This window comes from Crinia signifera, chromosome 3 (genome assembly GCF_055691185.1).
Source record: "Crinia signifera chromosome 3, ASM5569118v1, whole genome shotgun sequence".
NCBI classification, from domain to species: domain Eukaryota; kingdom Metazoa; phylum Chordata; class Amphibia; order Anura; family Myobatrachidae; genus Crinia; species Crinia signifera.
The window spans coordinates 62,071,304-62,093,730 of NC_139219.1; the positions used below are offsets into that span (position 1 = coordinate 62,071,304).

At 41.5% G+C, this 22,427-nt stretch overlaps 2 protein-coding genes across 2 annotated transcripts; one reads left to right on the forward strand and one right to left on the reverse strand.

Annotated features, from left to right (window-relative positions):
* Positions 1–10,371: 10,371 nt before the first annotated feature.
* Positions 10,372–11,538, reverse strand: LOC146062498 (uncharacterized). The gene is made up of 2 exons (XM_083174616.1): positions 11,033–11,538; positions 10,372–10,952 (listed from the first exon to the last, which is right to left on the reverse strand). Exons 1-2 carry the CDS (start codon positions 11,160–11,162, stop codon positions 10,378–10,380), a joined length of 705 nt encoding a protein of 234 aa, XP_083030742.1. The 5' UTR covers positions 11,163–11,538; the 3' UTR covers positions 10,372–10,377.
* Positions 11,539–13,330: 1,792 nt separating this feature from the next.
* Positions 13,331–22,010, forward strand: LOC146062499 (uncharacterized). Its single transcript, XM_083174617.1, has 2 exons — positions 13,331–13,749; positions 21,894–22,010. Exons 1-2 carry the CDS (start codon positions 13,542–13,544, stop codon positions 22,001–22,003), a joined length of 318 nt encoding a protein of 105 aa, XP_083030743.1. The 5' UTR covers positions 13,331–13,541; the 3' UTR covers positions 22,004–22,010.
* Positions 22,011–22,427: the final 417 nt, after the last annotated feature.

Consider the following 22,427-nt stretch of genomic DNA (forward strand, 5'->3'; position numbering starts at 1 on the left):
GCTTGTGTCTGCGCCGGGTGGTGGCCTCCTCTAGCAACCTTAAAAACGGTCTGCTGTATGGGAGCAGCCATTTTCCGGGTTTCACTTTACATTAGCAGCAGTAGCCGGGAGAGCCGGGACCTGCAGACGGGCGCTGCCAACATTTGCGGTGGGGGGGGGGGGGGCGCAAAATTAATAGTTACGCCACTGCTCCATACTGCATGCTGGATCTACAATTTTGACCACAAAACTGTATAACCCAGTGGAAATCAGTTGCAGTTACGCTACCACAAAAGTTCTGACTTGAGTATGGCCAAGCAGATGGTGACTCTTTTTGTTGCCAAGAAAGTTAATGCAGCTACCATACTACTGTATTTGTGCACCACCACTGGGGACTTGTACACCAACTATTGTCTACTGCAAGTGCTGGAAGCCATTTTCAGGCACCATCCAAGAACCTATGTAAGTGGTTTGAGTGCATGTAACTTTGCATGGTCTACTCTGGCAAATATTAAAAAAAATAATGCTTACTTTGTTTGTAAATATAATACATTTTTGTGCCAGAAACAACTTGCACACCCCTGGTCACACCATGTTCATTATATAAATAGAACTTGAATATGTTTTGATAAACAAATCAAATAACAAAAATTGTGTGTGTCCCCAAATATATATAGTAACCTACCTGTATATATAATATTTAAAAACAAAACAATAAAAAAATTCTAATTATTTTAGTCCAGGACAGGCCAAGAAGAGAGGTTCAGGAAATGCCTTGCTGAAAAATATCACTAATTCTAAGTAACTTGACAATATAATTTCATTATTGTAATGAAAGCTTTTATTACTGAAACTACTGTATCTGCATTAGCAGTCCAGTCATAGGACTCCCAAAACAATGAGTAGCGATGTCAGATGATAATTTCAAATGGTTGTCCACTCCCTGGTTCCCTTTTCATACAGAGTAAGGGAGCGATACAAGTACAACAAAACACCTTTCATCCAGTTTAAATCTTCCGTTATGATAACACAAGCTGCTTGCTGCCTTGTGACTGGTTTAATTGTGGGCTGTAAAAAAGGTCATAATTAATATCCCAACACAGACACTAATAAACAATTTGAGATTGCCAGCATAATCAAATGATGCAAACATCCGTGAGCTACAAAAGTTCATTGCCGCAACTGACAATTTCTTAATTGTATTCAGTCATTCATGGAAATTTTATTAACATCGAACTGATGTATCCTGCCCTTACTCTGTCACAACACCAGGGATCTAATTTCATTATTTTCCAGAAGATTTGCTTGACTACTGCCATGATTCTATGATTGCGTTAGTCCAGATGTTTATGCTATTTAAATTAGGAAGAGAAGACTTTTGGGTAAACACAATTATATTTTTTTTAAAGATCTAATTTAACAAAGTTTGCAAAAAAAGATTGTTTTTCTGTCTTTAGTGTGAAAAAGTACAGAAAGCCACACTAGTTACATCTAATTTTATTATTTAATTAAAGACTTTTTATATTTTTTATGCCTTAATTACCCTGATTTAAAACTAGAAAATAATTTGAACGAGGTTTAATGCTTTTGCAATATCATTTTATTTAAGTTTAACTGTGTTATTTAATTGTGGAGCATTTCAGATGGTGTAATGGTTAGCCTTACTGCCTCATAGCACTTAGGTCATGGGTTGGATTCCCACCATGGCTCTAACTGTGCGGAGTTTGTATATTCTCCCCGTTCTTGCGTGGGTTTCCTCCGGGTACTCCAATTTCCTCCCACAATCCAAAAATATACTGGTAGGTTAATTGGCTCCTAGAGTGTCTATGTGTGGGTGTATGGTATATGGTGTATGGGCATATGGTAGGGAATATAGATGTAAGCTCCACTGGGGCAGGGACTGATGTGAATGTTCAAATATTCTCTGTAAAGTGCTGTATATCAGAAACTGTTAATAAATAAAATAAATAAATAATTGATTTCCCTATTTATAATGATGTTTCTTGTTAGTAATCTGGTTTCTAAAGTTTGCAGTGATCACCAAGAATAGTCAGGAATATGGCAGAAGCCAATTATTTTATTCTTGGCAAAGGGATATGGCCACTAGGTTGACATTAAGAAGGTCAACATACATTAGATTGACCACTAAAGGTCAACAGAGCTTAGGTCAAAACATGAAATACTGTAGGTTGGCGGGCCTAAGGTCAACAGGGTTGTTAGGTTGTCACAAGCATTAGGTTGACAATGGAAAGGTCGACAGTCAAAAAATCGACGTGTTTTTCACTTTTTTAAAAAAAAAAAGGGAGTATGTCATACCCTACCATCCAAGAGGGTGTAAAGGGAGAGTATAATAGCCCAGAAAGCCATGCAAGGGTACGTGGTACATTGATACGGTGTCCGTGTCAACTTATATCAACATTCAGGACAAAGAATGTGAAAAAATTAATGTCGACCTTTGACTCTGTCGACCTTAGGCCTGTTGACCTATTTCCTGTGTTGACCTAAGCCCTGTCGACCTTTAGTAGTTGACCTAATGTGTGTCAAGCTTCATACTGTTGACACCATACCCCTTGGCAGTGGCGTAACAATGTACATGTGGCCCATAGCAAAATTTTGTAAGGGCCCCTATTGACCAACTTACGCTGAAAAATGTATATAGCACCTGATACTTTGACAGGCAAAGTGGGCCCCTCTCAGCTCTGGGCCCCATAGCAGCTGCACCCCCTGCACCTATGGTAGTTATGCCCTTGCCCAGAGGCGGAACTACCATTGGTGCAGCAGGTGCATTGCACCGGGGCCCCTGAGGACTAAGGGGCCCACTACTGCCCAGACCAACAGCTTGTGCCTCTGTCACCCACTGTTGTGGGGCCCAAATTGTACTTTTGCACCTGGGCCCACCACTCACAAGTTCCGCCACTGCCCTTGCCCCTTGGCAAAGCTTCTTGATTCCTATTGGGGAAACAACTCTCTCTCACTCACTATCCTCATCTATGTACACACAAATATATAATTTTGTATTATTATTAGAATTATTATTATTAATAACATTATACAGTATTTTATACATGTTAAATATTTGTTTTGTAAAAATGAAAGTGATGCCCCTTTCAGACCGCACATATTTACCGGTATATTGCCATTTTTTTACAGTTTCAAAACGGTAATATATGCGGTCAGAAAGGTCCAGAGTGAATTTACCGTTTTAAAATAACCAGTATTTTAAAACGGTAAAGAAGCAGGGTTCTACTCGTTTCAGACCCGTTTTTTTTGCTATCTGAATGGGTCTGAAACGGTACCCAGCAGCAGAGAGCACTATTGGTCCCCAGCGCCGTGCATATTTAATGAGCCGGCCGCTCATTACATATGCGCAGATGTAATAAGCAGCCGGTATGGCAATGGGGACCAATAGTGCATCTCCAGGATGCCCCCTGCCATTGCCCCCCGCTGTCACATCCATGCACATGACATGTAAGACGCCTGGGTGGCACAGTCCCCCTGCGCATGGCACTGTCCAGTGCTGCAGGTGAAGTGTAAGCTCTTGGGTCCGCCTGGTGCAGGACGAGTTATTATAGCTGGGATGGGCACACGCTGGCAGCACCGGGGGCATGCATGGCACAGGCTGGAGGGCGCCGGCGGACTTTACCCTAACATGCTGCATCTCGGTCCGGGGCACCCTTGCCGCTGCTGGCACGCATAGTCAGAGGGTAGAGGGCGCTGCAAGGTAACACGCCCGGAGCCCTGGGAGAAGGAGGCACGTACCTGACGCATCAGCAGCAGCAGCAGTGGCCGCACATTCCACCCCAGTGTAGCCGGCACAGGACCACAACTTCCCCGAAGAGAGAGAGGGAGCGCTCACCTGCCCCTCACCATCCAGGAGCCGATCCCTGCCCACTGTGTCCAGGATGCCACAGCCAGGAGTGCACGTAGCCCCCTCACACAAGTGGCTAAGAGAGCCCTGCAGAGAATGCCTTAAGAGGGAGTGGACCACCCAGGCTGGCACTGCCCACCTGCTCCTCAGCCAGGTGGGTTAATGATGCTTTGATGTACTGGTAGTCCTGACCACTGGCTTTGACCCCTGTATTTGAAAATGTTTTCAAAAACGGGTCTGCCAGTGTAAAAAAACGGCATTTAAACGGTAATATACCGTTTAAGAGATGCGGTGTGAAAGGGGTTTTAACTTGGCAGACCCGTTTTTGGAAACGTTTTGAAATACAGGGTCAAAGCCAGTTATAAGGTGTGAAAGCAGCATAATACTGTACCTGTAGAATGATATCCTATTACCTGCAATTTCTGATTGAGGGCAATATTCTCACATTGAGCTACTGTATCTAATTAGCCCTGTATGCTGGCATGTGCAGCAGCTTATTGGCATTCAAAGCAAAATCAGGCAGGCAAAGCAAAATCCCCAAAAAGCAGCCCTGTTTTTGCTGAAAATGGGGCTGCATTAGACGAAAACCCACAGGTTTCACTAAACCTGTGTGTTTTCGCTGAAATACTGATCTTTTACCAAGCGATCCAATCGGAGACCTCAATAATAATAAAAAACAGTGAAACGTTGCTCCCGATGTTTTAAGCGGGGTAATTGTATAGCACCTTATGGTTTTAAAAATAAGTTTTTTTTATTACATTTGGAGTACATGCCGTATATATACAAAAAATAACATTAAATAATTACAACTGTGTCTTCTCAACAAGTGTTCCCATATTATCTGTAAATGTGTGTATGACATTTTAAAAGAACAAAAACATTTTTTCTTTATGAGAAATCTGACTTATTGATTTGCAGATATAAGATTTTATATCTCTACATAAATAGGCAACATAGTTTTACATCAACACAAATAAGAGAGTTGGTTCTTCAGTTTTAGATTAAAGTTAAATACTGTATCTTATTAATCATTTACAATTTTCTTTACATTCAAGATGAAGTTACCTTGAAATTGGTCTGCAATTAAAGGGTTTCTCCTCTCTCCTGATCTCTTTTTTATAGTAGTGTTTTATGCATAAAGTGTCATTTTAATTAGCTAATAAGGGTTCTGATCAATTATGTTTCACCTGATCCTAATATGTGACGCCCCTCTTAAAAATCTCTCAAGCACCAAGTAACAGCAATTGAGCTTCACAATGAGATAGGGTGGAGTGCTCTCGATGTGCTCTGATAAACTAATTCATTCAACAATAAAAAATCTAAATTAAATAAAAATATTTAACAAACCGGTTTCAATGAACTTGATTTACACAAAGTTTTCTATTTCATCTTGGTAATTTTTATATATATATATATATATATTTTTTTACAGTTTAATGAGTACATAAATCTCATAGGTTATATGGCTTACATTATTACACCCAGGATAAATTATCTATAATGTGTTAAAGTACTCGTATACTGATGGCAGATACCAGGTGATTGGCACAACCCAGGACAGAGCTGCAGAGTCTAACATGCCGAGGGATGTTCATGAGGGAACCTCGCAAGGCGTTATGGACTTTGCGACCCTGATGTGCAGGACGCGGTATTGTCTGGAGCACCTGGTATCTGAGATTGGCTGGGGCTGCACAGATGGAACAGATCGTAGCGCCAGAACTGGATTCCGGACTGCACAAAAAAGAAGGAATTCCCGCACCAGTATCTTTTGTTTGGATTCTTCTCCCCCAGTTATTTTCAAGATTTTAGTGGAGATCCAATCTTCCTCTAAACTTGTCCGGGGGGTGCTACCCACTACTTAAAGTTAAACCTATACACCCACAGAAAAATAAGTATCTTGTTGGGTGCACTGAGAATCAAAATATTTATTATAAAATATAACTTTTAATAGTTCCTATAAAAAGGTCTCTTAATCAGATGGAGACCACATAACCTTGTCTCAGAGTGAAATATTAAAAGATAGAACAATGTGATAAGAATTGAAAAAATGTGAAAGAATTAAAAAATGAGAAGAAAAGGATGAACGTGTGTGTGTCAGTTATTTATATATTTCTTGGCTTGAGTTGCAGTTTCTGCTTGCTGCTGCTATTATGTTGCAGCTGAGCAAACAGTAATGTTGCCACCAGGGTTTATTAAATTGTATATTCAATGAGGGAGCACTGTATCACATTGCAGTATTAATTTTTCCTCATATGAGCAATATTTTGTGCTGCTCAGTAATATGTGATTTTTGTGATTTTTTCTCCCAACTGAGTAGTGATTTTATGCACGTCTGCACTATAGAGGTGCGTGGGGGTGGAAAAGACCTTTATAAATCAGGTTGCCAATAATATGTCCCTTCAATATTTATTCTGCATTCTGCATATCCCTGTTTCTGTATTTGAGCGGACTAACCGCCAGACCGGGTGCAGTTGGACCGTATAGCTCTGTTACCCAAAAATTAAGCGATATCCTCGCTGGGTTTAGAATGGCTGTATAGGTATGTGATAATCATAGACGGTCTGATAATTAGAAAGTACTTCTTGGTCCTAGGGTGATTTATATTAACACCCCTTATAGTGTTCCCCACCTCTCCTCAATCCCGGTACTGAGCGGTTTACCGCCGGGAAGTGCCGTGACAAGTCTGTTAAATTAAATGTTTCACATATACTCAGTTTTTATTAAACGTGCCGCAATTGGACACACAGCATTTAATGTCTTTTTTATATACATACATAAGCATCACATATACTGAGCAGTAACTACTGTTTTATTTTCCTTTAGATACTTATATTCACATTAGGATATTGTGGTCTATGCGTTCATGCACACAGTTCCCTTTATTCACCCCAGTGCTGCAGGGGTTATGACAGTAAATGTGCCAATATGGAGAGCGCTATGCGCAAGTTCCCAGTGAAGAAGTATCAATCATCAGTGTCATACAGTAATAAGCGGTCGCATACACTGTTGCGCCGCCGCCTGTCTGTTTTATTGCGGGTAGCACAATGTGTCTGCCCCCGGCAATATCTGTCTGTTTCCCTGCTTTGCGGTCGCACAAAGTATGCTGCACCGCTGCCTGACAGTGCAGGTCCCGGGTAGTGCTGAGGGTATGCTTCCGGCGTTACTGAATATTGCCGCTGTTATGATTACAGGTTATATCTTAGTACAGGTCCCGGGTAGCACTTAAAATATGCTCCCGGCGTGACTGTACGTTTATACCGCTGTCGGCTTCCGTGACAGACTGCCTACTAGCACAGGTCCCGGGTGGCACAGTGACTGTGCTCCCGGCGTTACTGTGCGTTCGTGCCGCTGTCGGTTTCAGTGTCGGGCTAGGTACATGTACAGACAGTGTTAACAGGATAACTAAATGCTCATTCAAATAAACCCTAAGTGAAACAACTATACTGACTGACTACACACACATATCATTCTAATCTGACTACCAACGACCGTTTCACTATCGCTTCCTCAAGGTATCAACCAGACTGTTCTCCTGGACGGGTTTAAATCCCCCGCCTTCGTTTCTCATTGGATGAGTGTCACTGTTCATTCTCTTGTGGACACTCCCCCTCTCTGGCCATTAAACGTAAAAGGGATTCCTGATACATTTTTACTGATATGTTATTAATTTTTTGTCTGAGTCTGACATTATAATAAATTTTTGCTGAGATGTCATAAGTTTTGTTACGTCTGGATTTTACATTATGATATGTGGCATTTTTTTATTAATTTTTTATTTTTTATTTATTTTTTATTTTTTATTTTTTATTTTCGATTTATCCATGACTGTTAATATCTAGGGGTATATATACTATGTTAGTATCATATCTTCTTATAAGTTCAGCTGGTATTTGTCATAATACTTTTATAGTATGTTGCATTTCATTATTTGACCTTGATCAGGTGTCATAATATAGGGGGCTCTTACTATTATCATTGAGTCACCCTTTCTTATTGATTGTATACATGTATTATTTGCATGTATTGTTCATTATTGTTTTATCTTATTTGTTTTATTTTATTCATGTACAGCCTACTTATAAGTTGTGTTTTTTGTGTAATTAATGGTGAATTATTTGAAAAAAAAATTTTTATTATTTGAAACAATTCTTTCGTGAAAAAAAAAAATAGATTAATGAAATGTGATCTTATGTGTCTTCTAAAAATAAATGTAAATAATATTAATAAAGATAAATCGGATAAATTGATGTTATTAAATATACTGTGAGAATATCCGGACTGACCTGATGATGTGCCAGAGACTGGGAAGATGCAGGCCAGTTTTCGGGGATTGCAGGAGCTGGGAGAGTACAGAATTGCAATTCAGGTGTTGCAGGATACAAAGAAAGGATAGCTGACAAGACACAATGGCAGAATAGCTGACAGGATAAGAGGGCAGGATTGCTCAGACCAGGATGGCAGAGTACAATAGCTGGATAGCAGACAGAATACAATGGTAAGGCATGTAATCAGGATGCCAGGCAAGACAGGTTAGGTTTTCTGGATGCATACAAGGTAGGGCAGGTTTTCTGGCTTCAGGCAAGAGAGGGCAGTTTTTATGGATACATACCAGGTAGGGCAGCTTATCTGAATACAGGCAAGTCTTCAGGATGGAGACACTGCAGGGCAGGACTTCTGGACATAAACAGGACACTGTAGAAGGACAAGGGACCAGCAACACACTCTAGGGACAAGAAATTAGAGGCTATGACCGGCAGGGCATGGCTGGGCTGGCTCTAAGATAAATTTGAAGGAATATAGACAAGGCCAATCACCAGAGAGCAGCCTCAGCTTAGGTAATAGATCGTCCACCACAGCTGAGGAAACAGAGCTAGAGCACACACAGGGCCTTTAAACTCCAGCTGAGCAGACATAGGGGGTTATTCTCATTCACTCCTTCTGGCAAATTCCTTCTTAGATGGACAAAACCATGTACACTGCAGGAGGGCAGATGTAAAATGTGCAGAGATAATTCGATTTGGGTGAGTTATTTTGTTTCTGTGTAGGGAAAATTCTGACTGCTTTATTTTTACACTGCAATATAGATCTCACTTTGAAGTAAAACCCCACCCAAATCTAATTCTCTCTGCACAAGTAACACCTGCCCCACCTGCAGTGCACATGGTTTTGTCCATGTAAGAATGAATTTGCCAGAAGGAGTGGACAAGAATAACCCCCATACTGATGCTGACCACGGCAGCTTTAACTGTACCCTAACAGCCAGGATAAATGGAATACTGACAGCACACATAACATAATGTACAGTACAGTAAGGAAAGCAAAAATATGTTCTTACACTCCTGCCCATTTTACCTTGTATGTGTGACTGAAACTTTGCTTTCACGTGTGCAACAGGCCCATTCGTGAGGAAATAAGCCTAAACCTGGCTACACAGTGTGCAATATGTCACCTGATCCTTTGGCTCAGACCAACATATTGCTCAGAGTGTAGCAATTACGGCAGTGTGTATGCCTGATATGTGGGCTAGCAAAGTCATCAGATTTGGGCCCTTATTCTGATCGGTGCGGACTTTCCCGAATTCTTTTGGATCGCGTTTTTTAGCCGTCTGCGCATGCGTGGGGAACGCAATGCGCATGTGCCACGTATGGTCTCCGTACTTGTTCTCACTAATACCGTACAGAAATGTGCACCGCAATCATTCGGCCAATATGGGTGTGTTATGGGCGTCATGCGGAATGACACAGGGGCGTAGTTTCAAAGTGGGCTAAACTAGGCGGAAACATGGGCGGACACGGGGGAGTACACATATTTGGGTAGGCGTGCATTCGGACAGCACGCCGAATGCACGCGAACAAAAAGGGTAGAAATGTGCAGTGTCCAAAAGGCTAGTATTGCTTTGCGGACACCACTCGGTCATGCGCTAGGCAATCGGAACGCCTAATCAGGACGGACGCAACATAACCAATGTCAGCTGAACCCAATACAATCACCTACTTTACTCATTACTTGTTAATGACACGCTTCTCACTGCTACAATTGGAAGCATTGCAGCTTAAAGGGAACATTACATGCTGCACTTGTCACACACTTTTACACAGCAAATAATCAACACAACTTAATATTAATAATACTAATACACATGTCACTTCTGCATGTATCAATTAATACAGACATTTGTGGGGCCAAAATAACATTTATTAAAGAAACTTTGCCAAAAATGACAAAAACATCACAAAACAAATGGTACCATAACAGGACTAAAAGTAAATAATATATAATAAATAGCCACAGCAGAATCATTAGGAACACATCAGGTGGCTTCATAACAAAAGTACAGCACCAACACTTCAAGTACAGCACACAGTAATGCTAGCCGAAACAGGGCAACAGGGGAACCAAACATGACATTTGAACCGCGGGCAAATGTGGTGACCCTCGGCACGGATTTTGACACAGGATGCTGACACACACACACAGCTCAATGGAAGATTTGGGAAGACATAACGGTGGAGATTAATGGGGACACAAGTTCATTTGCGGGCACGTTTGCCCCTGGCAGGCTCCTTGCCACGTGCAGCAGCTCTTCGGCCTCGCCCACGGCCACAGTCAGATGGTGGGTCACGTGGAGCACATGCTGGGGAGGGGGTGGATGTTCTTCCCCCTCTGGCAGCAGGGAGTGATGATGTTGGTAAAGCACCCGAAGCGGGTGACATTAGGACCCTATTGGTGGTAACTAGCTCCACCATAAGTTCATTATGGCGGAGGAGGAGTTCATTTTGCCGCAGGGCTTGATCAGCCAGCACCTGCAGGCTAGCAGCAATAGCTTGCTGGCTGTCACTCATAGCTTGCTGGCTGGCACTCATAGCCTGCAGGCTCGCAGCAATACTCTGCTGGCTGGTGGTCAAACCCTGCAGCACCTCCTCGGCCCTACGCACCCGCTCGAATGCCGAGTCTCCCTGCTGCACAATACTGTCTAGCACACGGCCCCACGTGGACAATTCAGCCGCGGACATTTCCGGCTGCTGCTGCACGGGCCTGCTACTGGGGCCAGGTGGCACAGACTCCACAACCTCCTCAAGAGAATCTGGACCAAGCGGTGGGGATGCTGTTGAACGAGAAATTACCAATTACCACACATTCCATGCCAAATTCAAAACATCTACTTATGGCCTGGCAAATAATTACCTTCAAGCGTAGAAGCCATCACTTCCGCTGGGGACTCGCTGTCTATGGTGCTCACCCCCCGGACCTCCTCCACTGCAATGCAGCACTGGGCCATCTCTTCCAGGGGGGTGAGCTTCAGCTTGCCAGGCATGGGGCCAGCCCCAGAGGTGTGGCTGTGTTGCCACCGCTCGGTCAATTTCTTCTTGAGGTTGCCTTTGAAGTCGTGCCACCTGCAATCAAAGTGTACATATTAATACATGTAACTCCTCATGTTTGCTGTAGCACCCATTGCAATCTGAAACATAATACAACATGTGCCTACTGACACCAAACTTACATTATATTCATTTTTAAAACCAACCCTTAGAAGATACAACACCAGTCACCCTCCAATAACTATCAATTCAATGTCATGGCCAACATGTCTGTGCCTCCAAGCAACGTGAACACCCATTGACCAACTCCATCTAATATTGAATGTAAACATTACTGGACTTGTACTGCTCAAATGTAACACACATGTACTTGCCTCTTCTTAACGTGCTCCGCCTTACGAACTTGTGGAGCCACTGCATTAATCTCCGCCGTTATCTCCTCCCAGATCTTCCATCTCCTTGTGTGTGTCAACTTTACTGCTGGGCACTCTATTAAATCACGTGCCCGGGTCACCAGGATGTCAAGCTCCTGCGGTTCATATGCCATGTTTCTTGTGGTTGGTTCCTCTGTTGCCCGACTGCGGCCACGGGCACGGCCACTGGCACGGCCACGGGCACGGCCACCGGTTGGTGTATTTGAAGTGCTGGGCTGGCTACTCTGTTGGGAAGCCACCTGCTGTGTTCCCAATGATTCTGCTGATGCTGAGGATGGGCCAGCTGCTGATTGGGCTGATGTTGATGGCCCATCTGGCTGCTCTGGGTTGAGGGGGACATAGGTGGTGTTGGCTTCCATGCGGGACAAGAGATTCTGCACCACCTGTTCTTCCTCTGACTCTGAGCCAGCCATGTTTGCAACAACTGTTTGCCTTTCTAGGGCAACTTTAAATACTATTTCTGTAATTGGCGTTAATCAGCTGCAACCTGCGTTCCGTACGGCCGCGTTCCGTACGCCAGCGTCAACCGTGCGGCGCATGTGGGACGCCCCTTGGTGTGGAAAAATATTTCTCAAAAACCAGGCAAACTGAGTAAGTCAGATTTAGTAGCTAAATGCAGATTCCAACACCAATTACAAAATAAAACTGAGGTCACACATGAACTGTATATTTGAATGTACATCTGTACTGTGCACTTGTTTGGTATGTAGTACAACTGACACTACCCATTCCATATGTCAATCCAGTCCACCACTTAGCCACAAGTAATCAGTGCTAGCATCCAAATCACATGTGAAAGCACTCCAAATTCAGGCTGGATGCTAGCTACTTTTCATTCCACCTCTGTAGTAGGGGCCAGTAGAAGGTAAGTGTACACATGGCAGCATGGCCTAATTTTTGTAAAAGGTCTGCCACTATTTGCTATGTTTCTGCTGCATAGCTTTCATTATAAAATAGCTGTTTAGAACCTTGTGGAGTTAGGTGTAAGTGTCTAGTGATGCAGACTATTTCACCTGGTGCTTCTACCCATGTTTGGTGGATGGTATAGATTATATATAATGTGTTTCCATCTTAATTTTACACTGTCTGTTTAGGATGGGTGTGCGATGCAATGGGTTAGCCGTCTGTTCTGGCGCATACACGCTGTTAGTGTAAAAATGAACAATAAAGTTAATACCAAATATCACTCTGATCAACCAATGACAGCACATGATTGTTTGATTTGTGCCATTGCTAAGATGGCGGCCTATGGGAGAGCAGCCCCATTCTCACCCGCGGAGCTGAGAACTCTGGTCTCCGTTATGGAGACCAGGCTGGGGCGGACGGGCCCCTTTATAACCAACAGGCAGAAACGCAATGCCTATGCGGTGGCCCGCCGCCGTATATACGCACGCACCCAGGTGCGGCGGACCATCGCTCAGCTGGAGCGGCGGTGGTCCGACCTCAGGCGCAGGGAGCCAGAGAGGCTGCAAGAAATAAGGGCCAGCATTGCTAGATGTGAGTATTTCAACAGTAAATGGGAATTTGGACATGATTGCTTACCTGACATTATTTAATCCACTAAGGTCACCAGCCTGATCATGGCATACAATATATGAGTGCTACTTCCTGTTTGACACCCTGTAATGGTCATAAAATATGTTATTGGGGAGGATTAATGCTTGTGATGCTTACAATGGGCCAAATGTCACAGCATACCTGCCATGTTACAGGCTGTGTTTTGTAAAGGCCACTAAGGAGCTGTTTGCCTGTACAATTATCTGTACTTCTAACCTTTGCATTTATAGCTTGATAAGGCTTAATAGTAATTACCACTAATTGCCACTTTTTTGATTTTTCACATACACAGCACGTGCTCGCGCAAGACAGGCCCGGGAGGAGGCAGAGGTGGCCCTCGAGGACCTGCCGCAGGAAGGGAGCCCGGAGGAGGGGGCCCAGGAAATGGAGGAGGAGGAGGCAGCGGTGGCCCTGGAGGACCAGCCGCAGGAAGGGAGGCCGGAGGAGGGGGCCCAAGAAATTGAGGATGAGGAGGGGTGGGCTGTGGAGGCACTGCCACCCGAGGAGGACGTCATCGAGGCCGAGGATGGAGCATTGGAGGCCCCTGAGGAGGAGGTGGAGGCCGGTGAGGTCGTCCAGGCGGCCGGAATTGGTATGTATACATAAGGATTAATTTATCCGTTTGGCATGTACTATTTGCTATGTAGCACTGGTGATTCAATTGATTTTTACAATACTATAAAATGACAAAACAAACGGGATAGCAACAGACACACTTTGGGGTTAGATAGGGTGGCCAAACCATCCCTTTCAGCCAGGTCACATATTAATGACACAGGTTGTGAGGATGTCTTTCATCTCGATTTTAAGTGCCACTGAACCTGTGTAGTTAATCTGTATCCTGGAAGAAAGGGATGACTTGCTAATGTAAGTGTTTCATGTCCCTGCTGCTTGCATACAATCTGTAGCCTCATATAGGTGAGTAGAGTTTACTGGTGAATGATCTTTGTAAACTAGATTCAGTATGGCATAAATGGAGTATGGACAGGCGTGGCTTAGACTGGAGTAACAAGTGGTCAGTGCCCCTGGGCCCTCCTCTAGCTAACCACCCCCTGTGGCCTGCATGTATGTTTTGCACCATAATTGTGTGTGTATTTGGTCTTAGTAATGCTTTTGAGCATGTGAGTGGGTTAGTGCTGCAGCTTACCCTAACTGGCATTCTGACAATGATTTCTGGAGCAGACCATCAGCAGGCAAAACATGCTTGATTGCACAAATGTACTGAGCATTCCTGAGAGTTGTGTAACTCCCCTGCCAGGCTCCATCATATAAGAGACACTGAACTTTGTTTGCCGAATTGTGATTGGTGCAGCGCGTGACATGCTTCTCAGAGCTTAGTCATGGGTGGGTTTGGATTGAGAAGGAGCAGTATGACTGTGAGGTGTTCGACAGAGTAAAGGGTAGAGGGCCAAAATCAGGCTTTCCATGTAGTATGTATGCATGTATGTATAGGTGTATGTCTCATATATATAGTTATATATGTGTGTATATATATATATATATATATATATAAATATATATATGCACGAGAAAAAGATATAGAGAGCGCTATTAAAGAAACCTCCACCTTAGTGTATTGGTGCCACAGTGAGGTACAGATTTTTGCAATTAATAAAATGGCTTTATTAAAACATAAATGTTGTAATCAATGTCAGACACAATTTACAGCATTGTTTGTACATTCTTGGTACATAAATATCAGGTGAGTCGAGACCCAACGCGTTTCGTCGCTGCACGACTTCTTCAGGGGTGATGAACTCTAAAAGAATATATACAGCCCTTAAGATATTTATCTTCATTTGGAATAGTTTAGCGGTATGGATAGTTATGTATACATACCGAGTTTCCTGAGCTTTAGAAGATATGTGAGTAGTTTTTAAAAAAACTTTTAATTTGACGTTGTGATGACGTCTAAAATATGATCTATTGGAATGGATTTTTAACATGACGGGCGGTGTAGCCCACGACTTTACTCTACGTTTGTTAAATGCGAAGAATGATGTGATGGTTTCTTATTCCCCTATAATTGCTAGATGTTATGGTTTCTTATTCCCCTATAATTGCTAGATGTTATATCGTGGGGACTTAAGGTTGCAGATTGGTAGGTGTAAGTCATAATTTAGATACGATGCTCAATATATTATGATCCTACTTGCTCCTCTGAGTAGTTAATCATTTACAATTAAGATATATTGCAATAAAACAGTGTTGCAGTGATGGTTTGGAATGCTCTCACAGTGGTTGTTGAATGGATTGCTACATTTGTCAATTCATAGCAACTTTTACAATGTGGATATTCCGTGCTTTAGTTCAAAGGGTTTTACAAGAGCTGTTCCTGCATGTATATACAGACAGTGGACTATTATCCATTCAATGATTCCATCTTCTCAACTTAGATTTAGACGTTTGACAGATGATTTGAATTCACTATCTTTGTATATACAGAAATGGTACAATTTTTTTCAATTCACACACTGTTCACATATTTCATAATGAATAATCATATATTTTCGTGCCGTCTTTAAGAACACGGTGAAAAACCATCGGTGTGCAATGGTGACTGGTTTATAAATGTGACTGTTCGATACATTGGTGAATTATATTGAACATCGATGTGCAAAAAGTGACAGCTTATGACCGTGACTCGGTCACTATTCTTAGTGCTCATATTTTTAGTGCACTGGTGAATTATATTGACCAGCAATGTGCAACTTTTGAACGTGACTGGATCATTTTCATAATGCTCCAGTGTAATATTCTGTGTGTTTTTCGTGATATTACATGATGGTGAGATGTAAAACTTCGCGATGTGAAAAAGCCAACAGAAGAATTAGTGGTTCTTGAAAGCATTAATGCAGATTGAATCCTTAGTGACTTTTATTTGGTGCATGTTCCCTAGTTTCTATAAGGGAAAGTGCCCTGTGGTGTGTATTTTTTTGGTAGCAACATCTTCGCTTATTCAGAAAAGTGCCCTGTGAAGTGTATTATTATAAATGCAACTTGTTAATAATAAACTTCGTACAATGATGATCACAGGCGAAATAGAAGCCGCATTCGATCGTATCGGGATAGAAAAGAGGACGCTCATCACGACCACACATATGGTCATCCATATGGAAACAAACCTCTAGAAAGGCGACAAAGATATAGATCACCCACACCACAAAAACTTAGAAGATCACATTCACAAGAAAGATCTACGCAAAACCATTTTTTAGGGGAAGCCAGGAGACCCTTCAGACTTCAGAAAGAAGAGGTCTTATTCGACAGAATCGCATCCCCCAAAGGAACCAAAAGAATATTGAACTGTACAGAAGAAGAGGATGCAGAGGAGGACGAAAGAAGCCCAAAAAAGAAAAAGGGAGCACCACAACAAACCAGTTTGAAACAGGGCTTATTAACCTCGCTGAGAGGGAGTTATCTATCACCCAGGTCTCTCTACTAAATAAAGGTCTTAAATTTGCTCCTGACTGCCACCTGGACAAATTTAATTTGTTCATAGATTTGAATAAATTTGTAAGAAACCTCACTTTGCAACGTCATTTTCTTAAAAACCCAATACCTGACCAAATAGACAAAATCCAACCAAGAGTCAGCAACCCTTCAAAATTTTATCCGGTTGAGTCAAGGGGGAGTCACTTGGATATATTCTTCAATCTTGTGAACGAAGATTTTAAAAAGATCAAAACTACTAATACCAAGTTCAATAGCAATTTAAACATTCAAGAAAAAAAAGCACTACAACAATTAAAGAAGGACAAAGACATCATCATCCGCAATGCGGACAAAGGAGGGGCTGTAGTAGTCCAATCAAAGGAAATGTACTTGAAAGAGGCTGAAAACATTTTACTAGATGGAACTACTTACAAAGAACTTCCAAAGGATCCCACTACAGAATTCCAGGAAGAACTCCATAAGCTACTCCTAGATGCTAAAAGCAAAGATCTCATCAGCTCAGAAGAATTCAACTACCTTTATGTCAAGCACCCTCTTATACCCACGTTTTACCACATCCCAAAGGTGCACAAGAACAAAGACAAACCTCCCGGGAGACCCATCGTGGCGGGCATCCAGTCGCTAAGCAGCAACCTCTCCCACTTCATCGATATGATACTTCAACCGTACGTATCTCAGAATCCATCACACCTCAAAGATTCAGGGAGCCTGCTGAATAAACTGTCTATGATTCAGTGGGAATCTCATTACACCTGGGTAACAGTGGACGTACAGGCCCTGTACTCATCAATTCCCCACGCCAAAGGAATCCAAGCTGTCAAAACCTTCCTCTCAAGAGATGACAGGAAAACAAAAGAGGAAATTGAACTTATAATAGCTAGCATTCAATATATCCTGACACGAAATTTTTTTGAGTTCAATGGAAAGTTCCATCTTCAAATAACGGGCACGGCGATGGGGACTAAATTTGCCCCATCGTATGCCAACCTATTTATGTGGATATGGGAGGAACAACATCTTTACAACTCTCCCTTTCAACAACACATTAAATTCTTCATGAGATACATAGACGATCTCATTTTTATATGGAGTAGCGATACCACGAAAATAGACGATTTTATTAAGTCTTTGGATCAGAATGAGTTCAACCTCCGATTCACCCACAAAACGGGTCAAACAAACATAGATTTCCTAGATCTTGTTTTAATGGGCAATCCTGGTGAGCCAATATCATCCAAAACCCATTTTAAAGAGGTAGATGCAAACAGCTTCATCCCTTACAACAGCTGCCACCATGCCAGATGGAAGGACGACGTCCCATATGCCCAGTTTACAAGAATCAAACGAAATTGCACTACGATGGAAGACTTTCAAACACAAGCATCCATGCTAGCAGGCCGATTTGTGGAAAGAGGGTATGATACAGCAAAAATAGAAGAGGCTAAACACAAAGCAAGTATTAAACCAAGAGAGGAACTCCTCACAACCAGGCCAAAAGACACCCTCAAAACTCAGAAACAACATCAAAGGCCATTCATCACACAGTACAATAAGGAAAGTCACATTATCAGGAGAGTTCTCAACAGACATTGGGACATTTTGAAGAAAGATAACATCTTAGGGCCGGTACTTCCATCAAAACCCAACCTTGTATTCCGACGGGCGAAAAACCTCAAAAGTCTAAAAGCTCCCAGCACTATCAAAACCAAACTGGAACCCCCAGCTCAGCCAAACACGTTCCTTGGGAACACCACCAGATGCACTCCCTGTGGTCACTGTATCTGCTGCAAACATATGGAGAGACAAACTTTCAAAACCAAGATAAATCAAAAATCTTATTCTCTGAATGTTTCTTGCACATGCAAATCTACCTACGTAGTGTATAGAATCACGTGTGGGTGTGGTATGAATTATATCGGAAAAACAAAAAGGCTATTGAAACTAAGGATACAAGAACATATCCGCAATATTAAACACAAACTAACATCGCACAGTCTCCCTCGGCATTTCAACGAAAAACATGGATCCATTGTCAACAAAGAGAACTTCACATTTACCGTACTAGAACATATAACCATCAATCCAAGGGGAGGCAACAGAGACGAAGATCTATCACGGAAAGAAACTTTTTGGATATACTCCCTCAATTCTCTACAACCAGCAGGATTAAATGAAAATTAAGATATAGTTTCCTTCGTAGGGAAAAAATGACCTTAATACAGGCCAAACCATAATCAAAATCATGAAGCATTTCCCTCCGGAAAAAACAATCTAGATCTAGGATGAAATCCAGAGTCATTCACATCGTACTCATCAATAAAGTAACACTAATTTAGGCGCTCATAAAGAATATATGTAGGAAAAAAAAAAAAAATTTTTTAGAAAGCAATTTCCATATATAATAATTCACATCCCATCAACAAATAGACCCTAGGTTTATCTATGGGTAACTCATACCACAAACCGATTCCCACTAGTACATACCTAAGAGCACAATCAATTAATTATACACTATTCCTGAACAAGCAAACAAGTTGCATTTATAATAATACACTTCACAGGGCACTTTTCTGAATAAGCGAAGATGTTGCTACCAAAAAAATACACACCACAGGGCACTTTCCCTTATAGAAACTAGGGAACATGCACCAAATAAAAGTCACTAAGGATTCAATCTGCATTAATGCTTTCAAGAACCACTAATTCTTCTGTTGGCTTTTTCACATCGCGAAGTTTTACATCTCACCATCATGTAATATCACGAAAAACACACAGAATATTACACTGGAGCATTATGAAAATGATCCAGTCACGTTCAAAAGTTGCACATTGCTGGTCAATATAATTCACCAGTGCACTAAAAATATGAGCACTAAGAATAGTGACCGAGTCACGGTCATAAGCTGTCACTTTTTGCACATCGATGTTCAATATAATTCACCAATGTATCGAACAGTCACATTTATAAACCAGTCACCATTGCACACCGATGGTTTTTCACCGTGTTCTTAAAGACGGCACGAAAATATATGATTATTCATTATGAAATATGTGAACAGTGTGTGAATTGAAAAAAATTGTACCATTTCTGTATATACAAAGATAGTGAATTCAAATCATCTGTCAAACGTCTAAATCTAAGTTGAGAAGATGGAATCATTGAATGGATAATAGTCCACTGTCTGTATATACATGCAGGAACAGCTCTTGTAAAACCCTTTGAACTAAAGCACGGAATATCCACATTGTAAAAGTTGCTATGAATTGACAAATGTAGCAATCCATTCAACAACCACTGTGAGAGCATTCCAAACCATCACTGCAACACTGTTTTATTGCAATATATCTTAATTGTAAATGATTAACTACTCAGAGGAGCAAGTAGGATCATAATATATTGAGCATCGTATCTAAATTATGACTTACACCTACCAATCTGCAACCTTAAGTCCCCACGATATAACATCTAGCAATTATAGGGGAATAAGAAACCATAACATCTAGCAATTATAGGGGAATAAGAAACCATCACATCATTCTTCGCATTTAACAAACGTAGAGTAAAGTCGTGGGCTACACCGCCCGTCATGTTAAAAATCCATTCCAATAGATCAGGAAACCTCACCCAGCAAATCAAGGGTAAAGCGGAGACTGATCGCCTGTCACTCAAAAACTCTTTAAACAGCCGTAAGCGGCTTGCCCGGAAGTAGGAAATGCCACAGCGTTCCTATTGGAACGCATTTGGAACGCACACTCGTTTTTGGGCATTGTACTCTATCCCAGAGCGTCTGCCGAATCAGGACGGCTCTGCATCGGGAGGTACGGGCTAGCAGACGCTATAAAAGTCAGTTGCTAACCGCAAAAAGCACTATTTAGAACATTAATCACGATACATCCAACCGGAAGTGATGTCACACGCCTGTAGCCTTATATAGGAGGCACAGACGGCTTACTAGTCAGCAGTCAGACACCAGGAACTACACAGCGGTATTCTACCGGTAAGACTCGATATTTAACTAAGTGGGGAATGTTTATCTCAAGTTTTATGATCATATTTAAACTTAAAAAGGCGCTCCATCTGACTAGTTCTTCATACAGATATTTGGATGTCAAGTTGTAATTAATCTATCTTATGCTGTAATTACCCCCTGGCGCTCAACAGCTAAAAATCCTATGCTAGAACAACAATGATATATCTCCATATATGACTACAATACGATGTAACCATACTCTTTACTAAATTTAAAAGGCTAAGATGCTTCCACTGGGTATACTTCATACACTCTTTAACCCTGAGCTAAGTAAAGTTACACATTAAAATAACATCTATATCATATATGTGGCCACCCAGACTAAGCTTATAATCAATGTACTGGCTTTAAGCATTTGTAAGCCAAGTACCATAAATATTTTTTCTGAATATATTCCTAAGTATCAAACTGAAAATAAGACCTAAGCATTGAATAATTCGACACATTATCATTTAGGTATTTATTATAATCTGGGACAGCGAATCCAGCCTTTCTGCAGGATCTCACTTCCCGTCACCTAAGGGTACGTATCCTATAGGAGACTTAAAAAACGCCACTACCTTTTTTCTTCCACTACATGCTCATTCCTCATCCATTATTATTCAAATAAATGTAAATTTTTTTTTTATGTTTTTAATATTTTAGACGTCATCACAACGTCAAATTAAAAGTTTTTTTAAAAACTACTCACATATCTTCTAAAGCTCAGGAAACTCGGTATGTATACATAACTATCCATACCGCTAAACTATTCCAAATGAAGATAAATATCTTAAGGGCTGTATATATTCTTTTAGAGTTCATCACCCCTGAAGAAGTCGTGCAGCGACGAAACGCGTTGGGTCTCGACTCACCTGATATTTATGTACCAAGAATGTACAAACAATGCTGTAAATTGTGTCTGACATTGATTACAACATTTATGTTTTAATAAAGCCATTTTATTAATTGCAAAAATCTGTACCTCACTGTGGCACCAATACACTAAGGTGGAGGTTTCTTTAATAGCGCTCTCTATATCTTTTTCTCGTGCACATATCCATTGATACTGTCCTCCACTAACAGGGAGGTCTTATAGAGGAGCTGCTCATTATAGCGCAAACGAAAGTCTTTTTCTGTTTTATAAATATATATATATATATATACACACACACACCTGTCACAATGCATGTTTAAAAAGTAGGTTTGACTATGTTAAATGTATGCATGAATATCATTAGTCATTTTTTAATTTGAATTTCCTCCACAGATGAGCCTGCCCAAGCAGAGGAGGGTCGCCGTGGGGCCCTCCTTAGACTGAGAGGCCTGATGAGGCAAATGATGGAGGAAATGGACCGCATCATTGATGGGGAAATTTAATTTTTTGGTTGGGGACAGTTATTTTGTAATAAATCGTTATTTAAAGTTCAAAGTTGTCAGTGTTTTTTTCTAACATGCTAAAGTATATGTGTAACTTGTTTAAAATCTTTAAAATAAGCAAAATGTACATAGTGTATCTAGATGTATGTTAGGGTCACATGCTGTAAGGGTTAATGTGTGTCATGAATGTAGTAGGAATGTGGGTCAGTATAGATGAGCATTTAATTGATTGAAATTGATAACAATCCCTTTTTCATGAGGTTGGCTAATTGCCTAAGTGGGTCATGTGATCGCTGTGTGTACTCAGTAAAAAAGTGTGGGATTGAGCGTAAATACTCCGCATCGGGGCGTACGGACAGCTTCCCGTACGTTCTGACGCGGTAAGACCGTGCTTGTGCGGGAAGACCGTGCAAGAATCTGTACG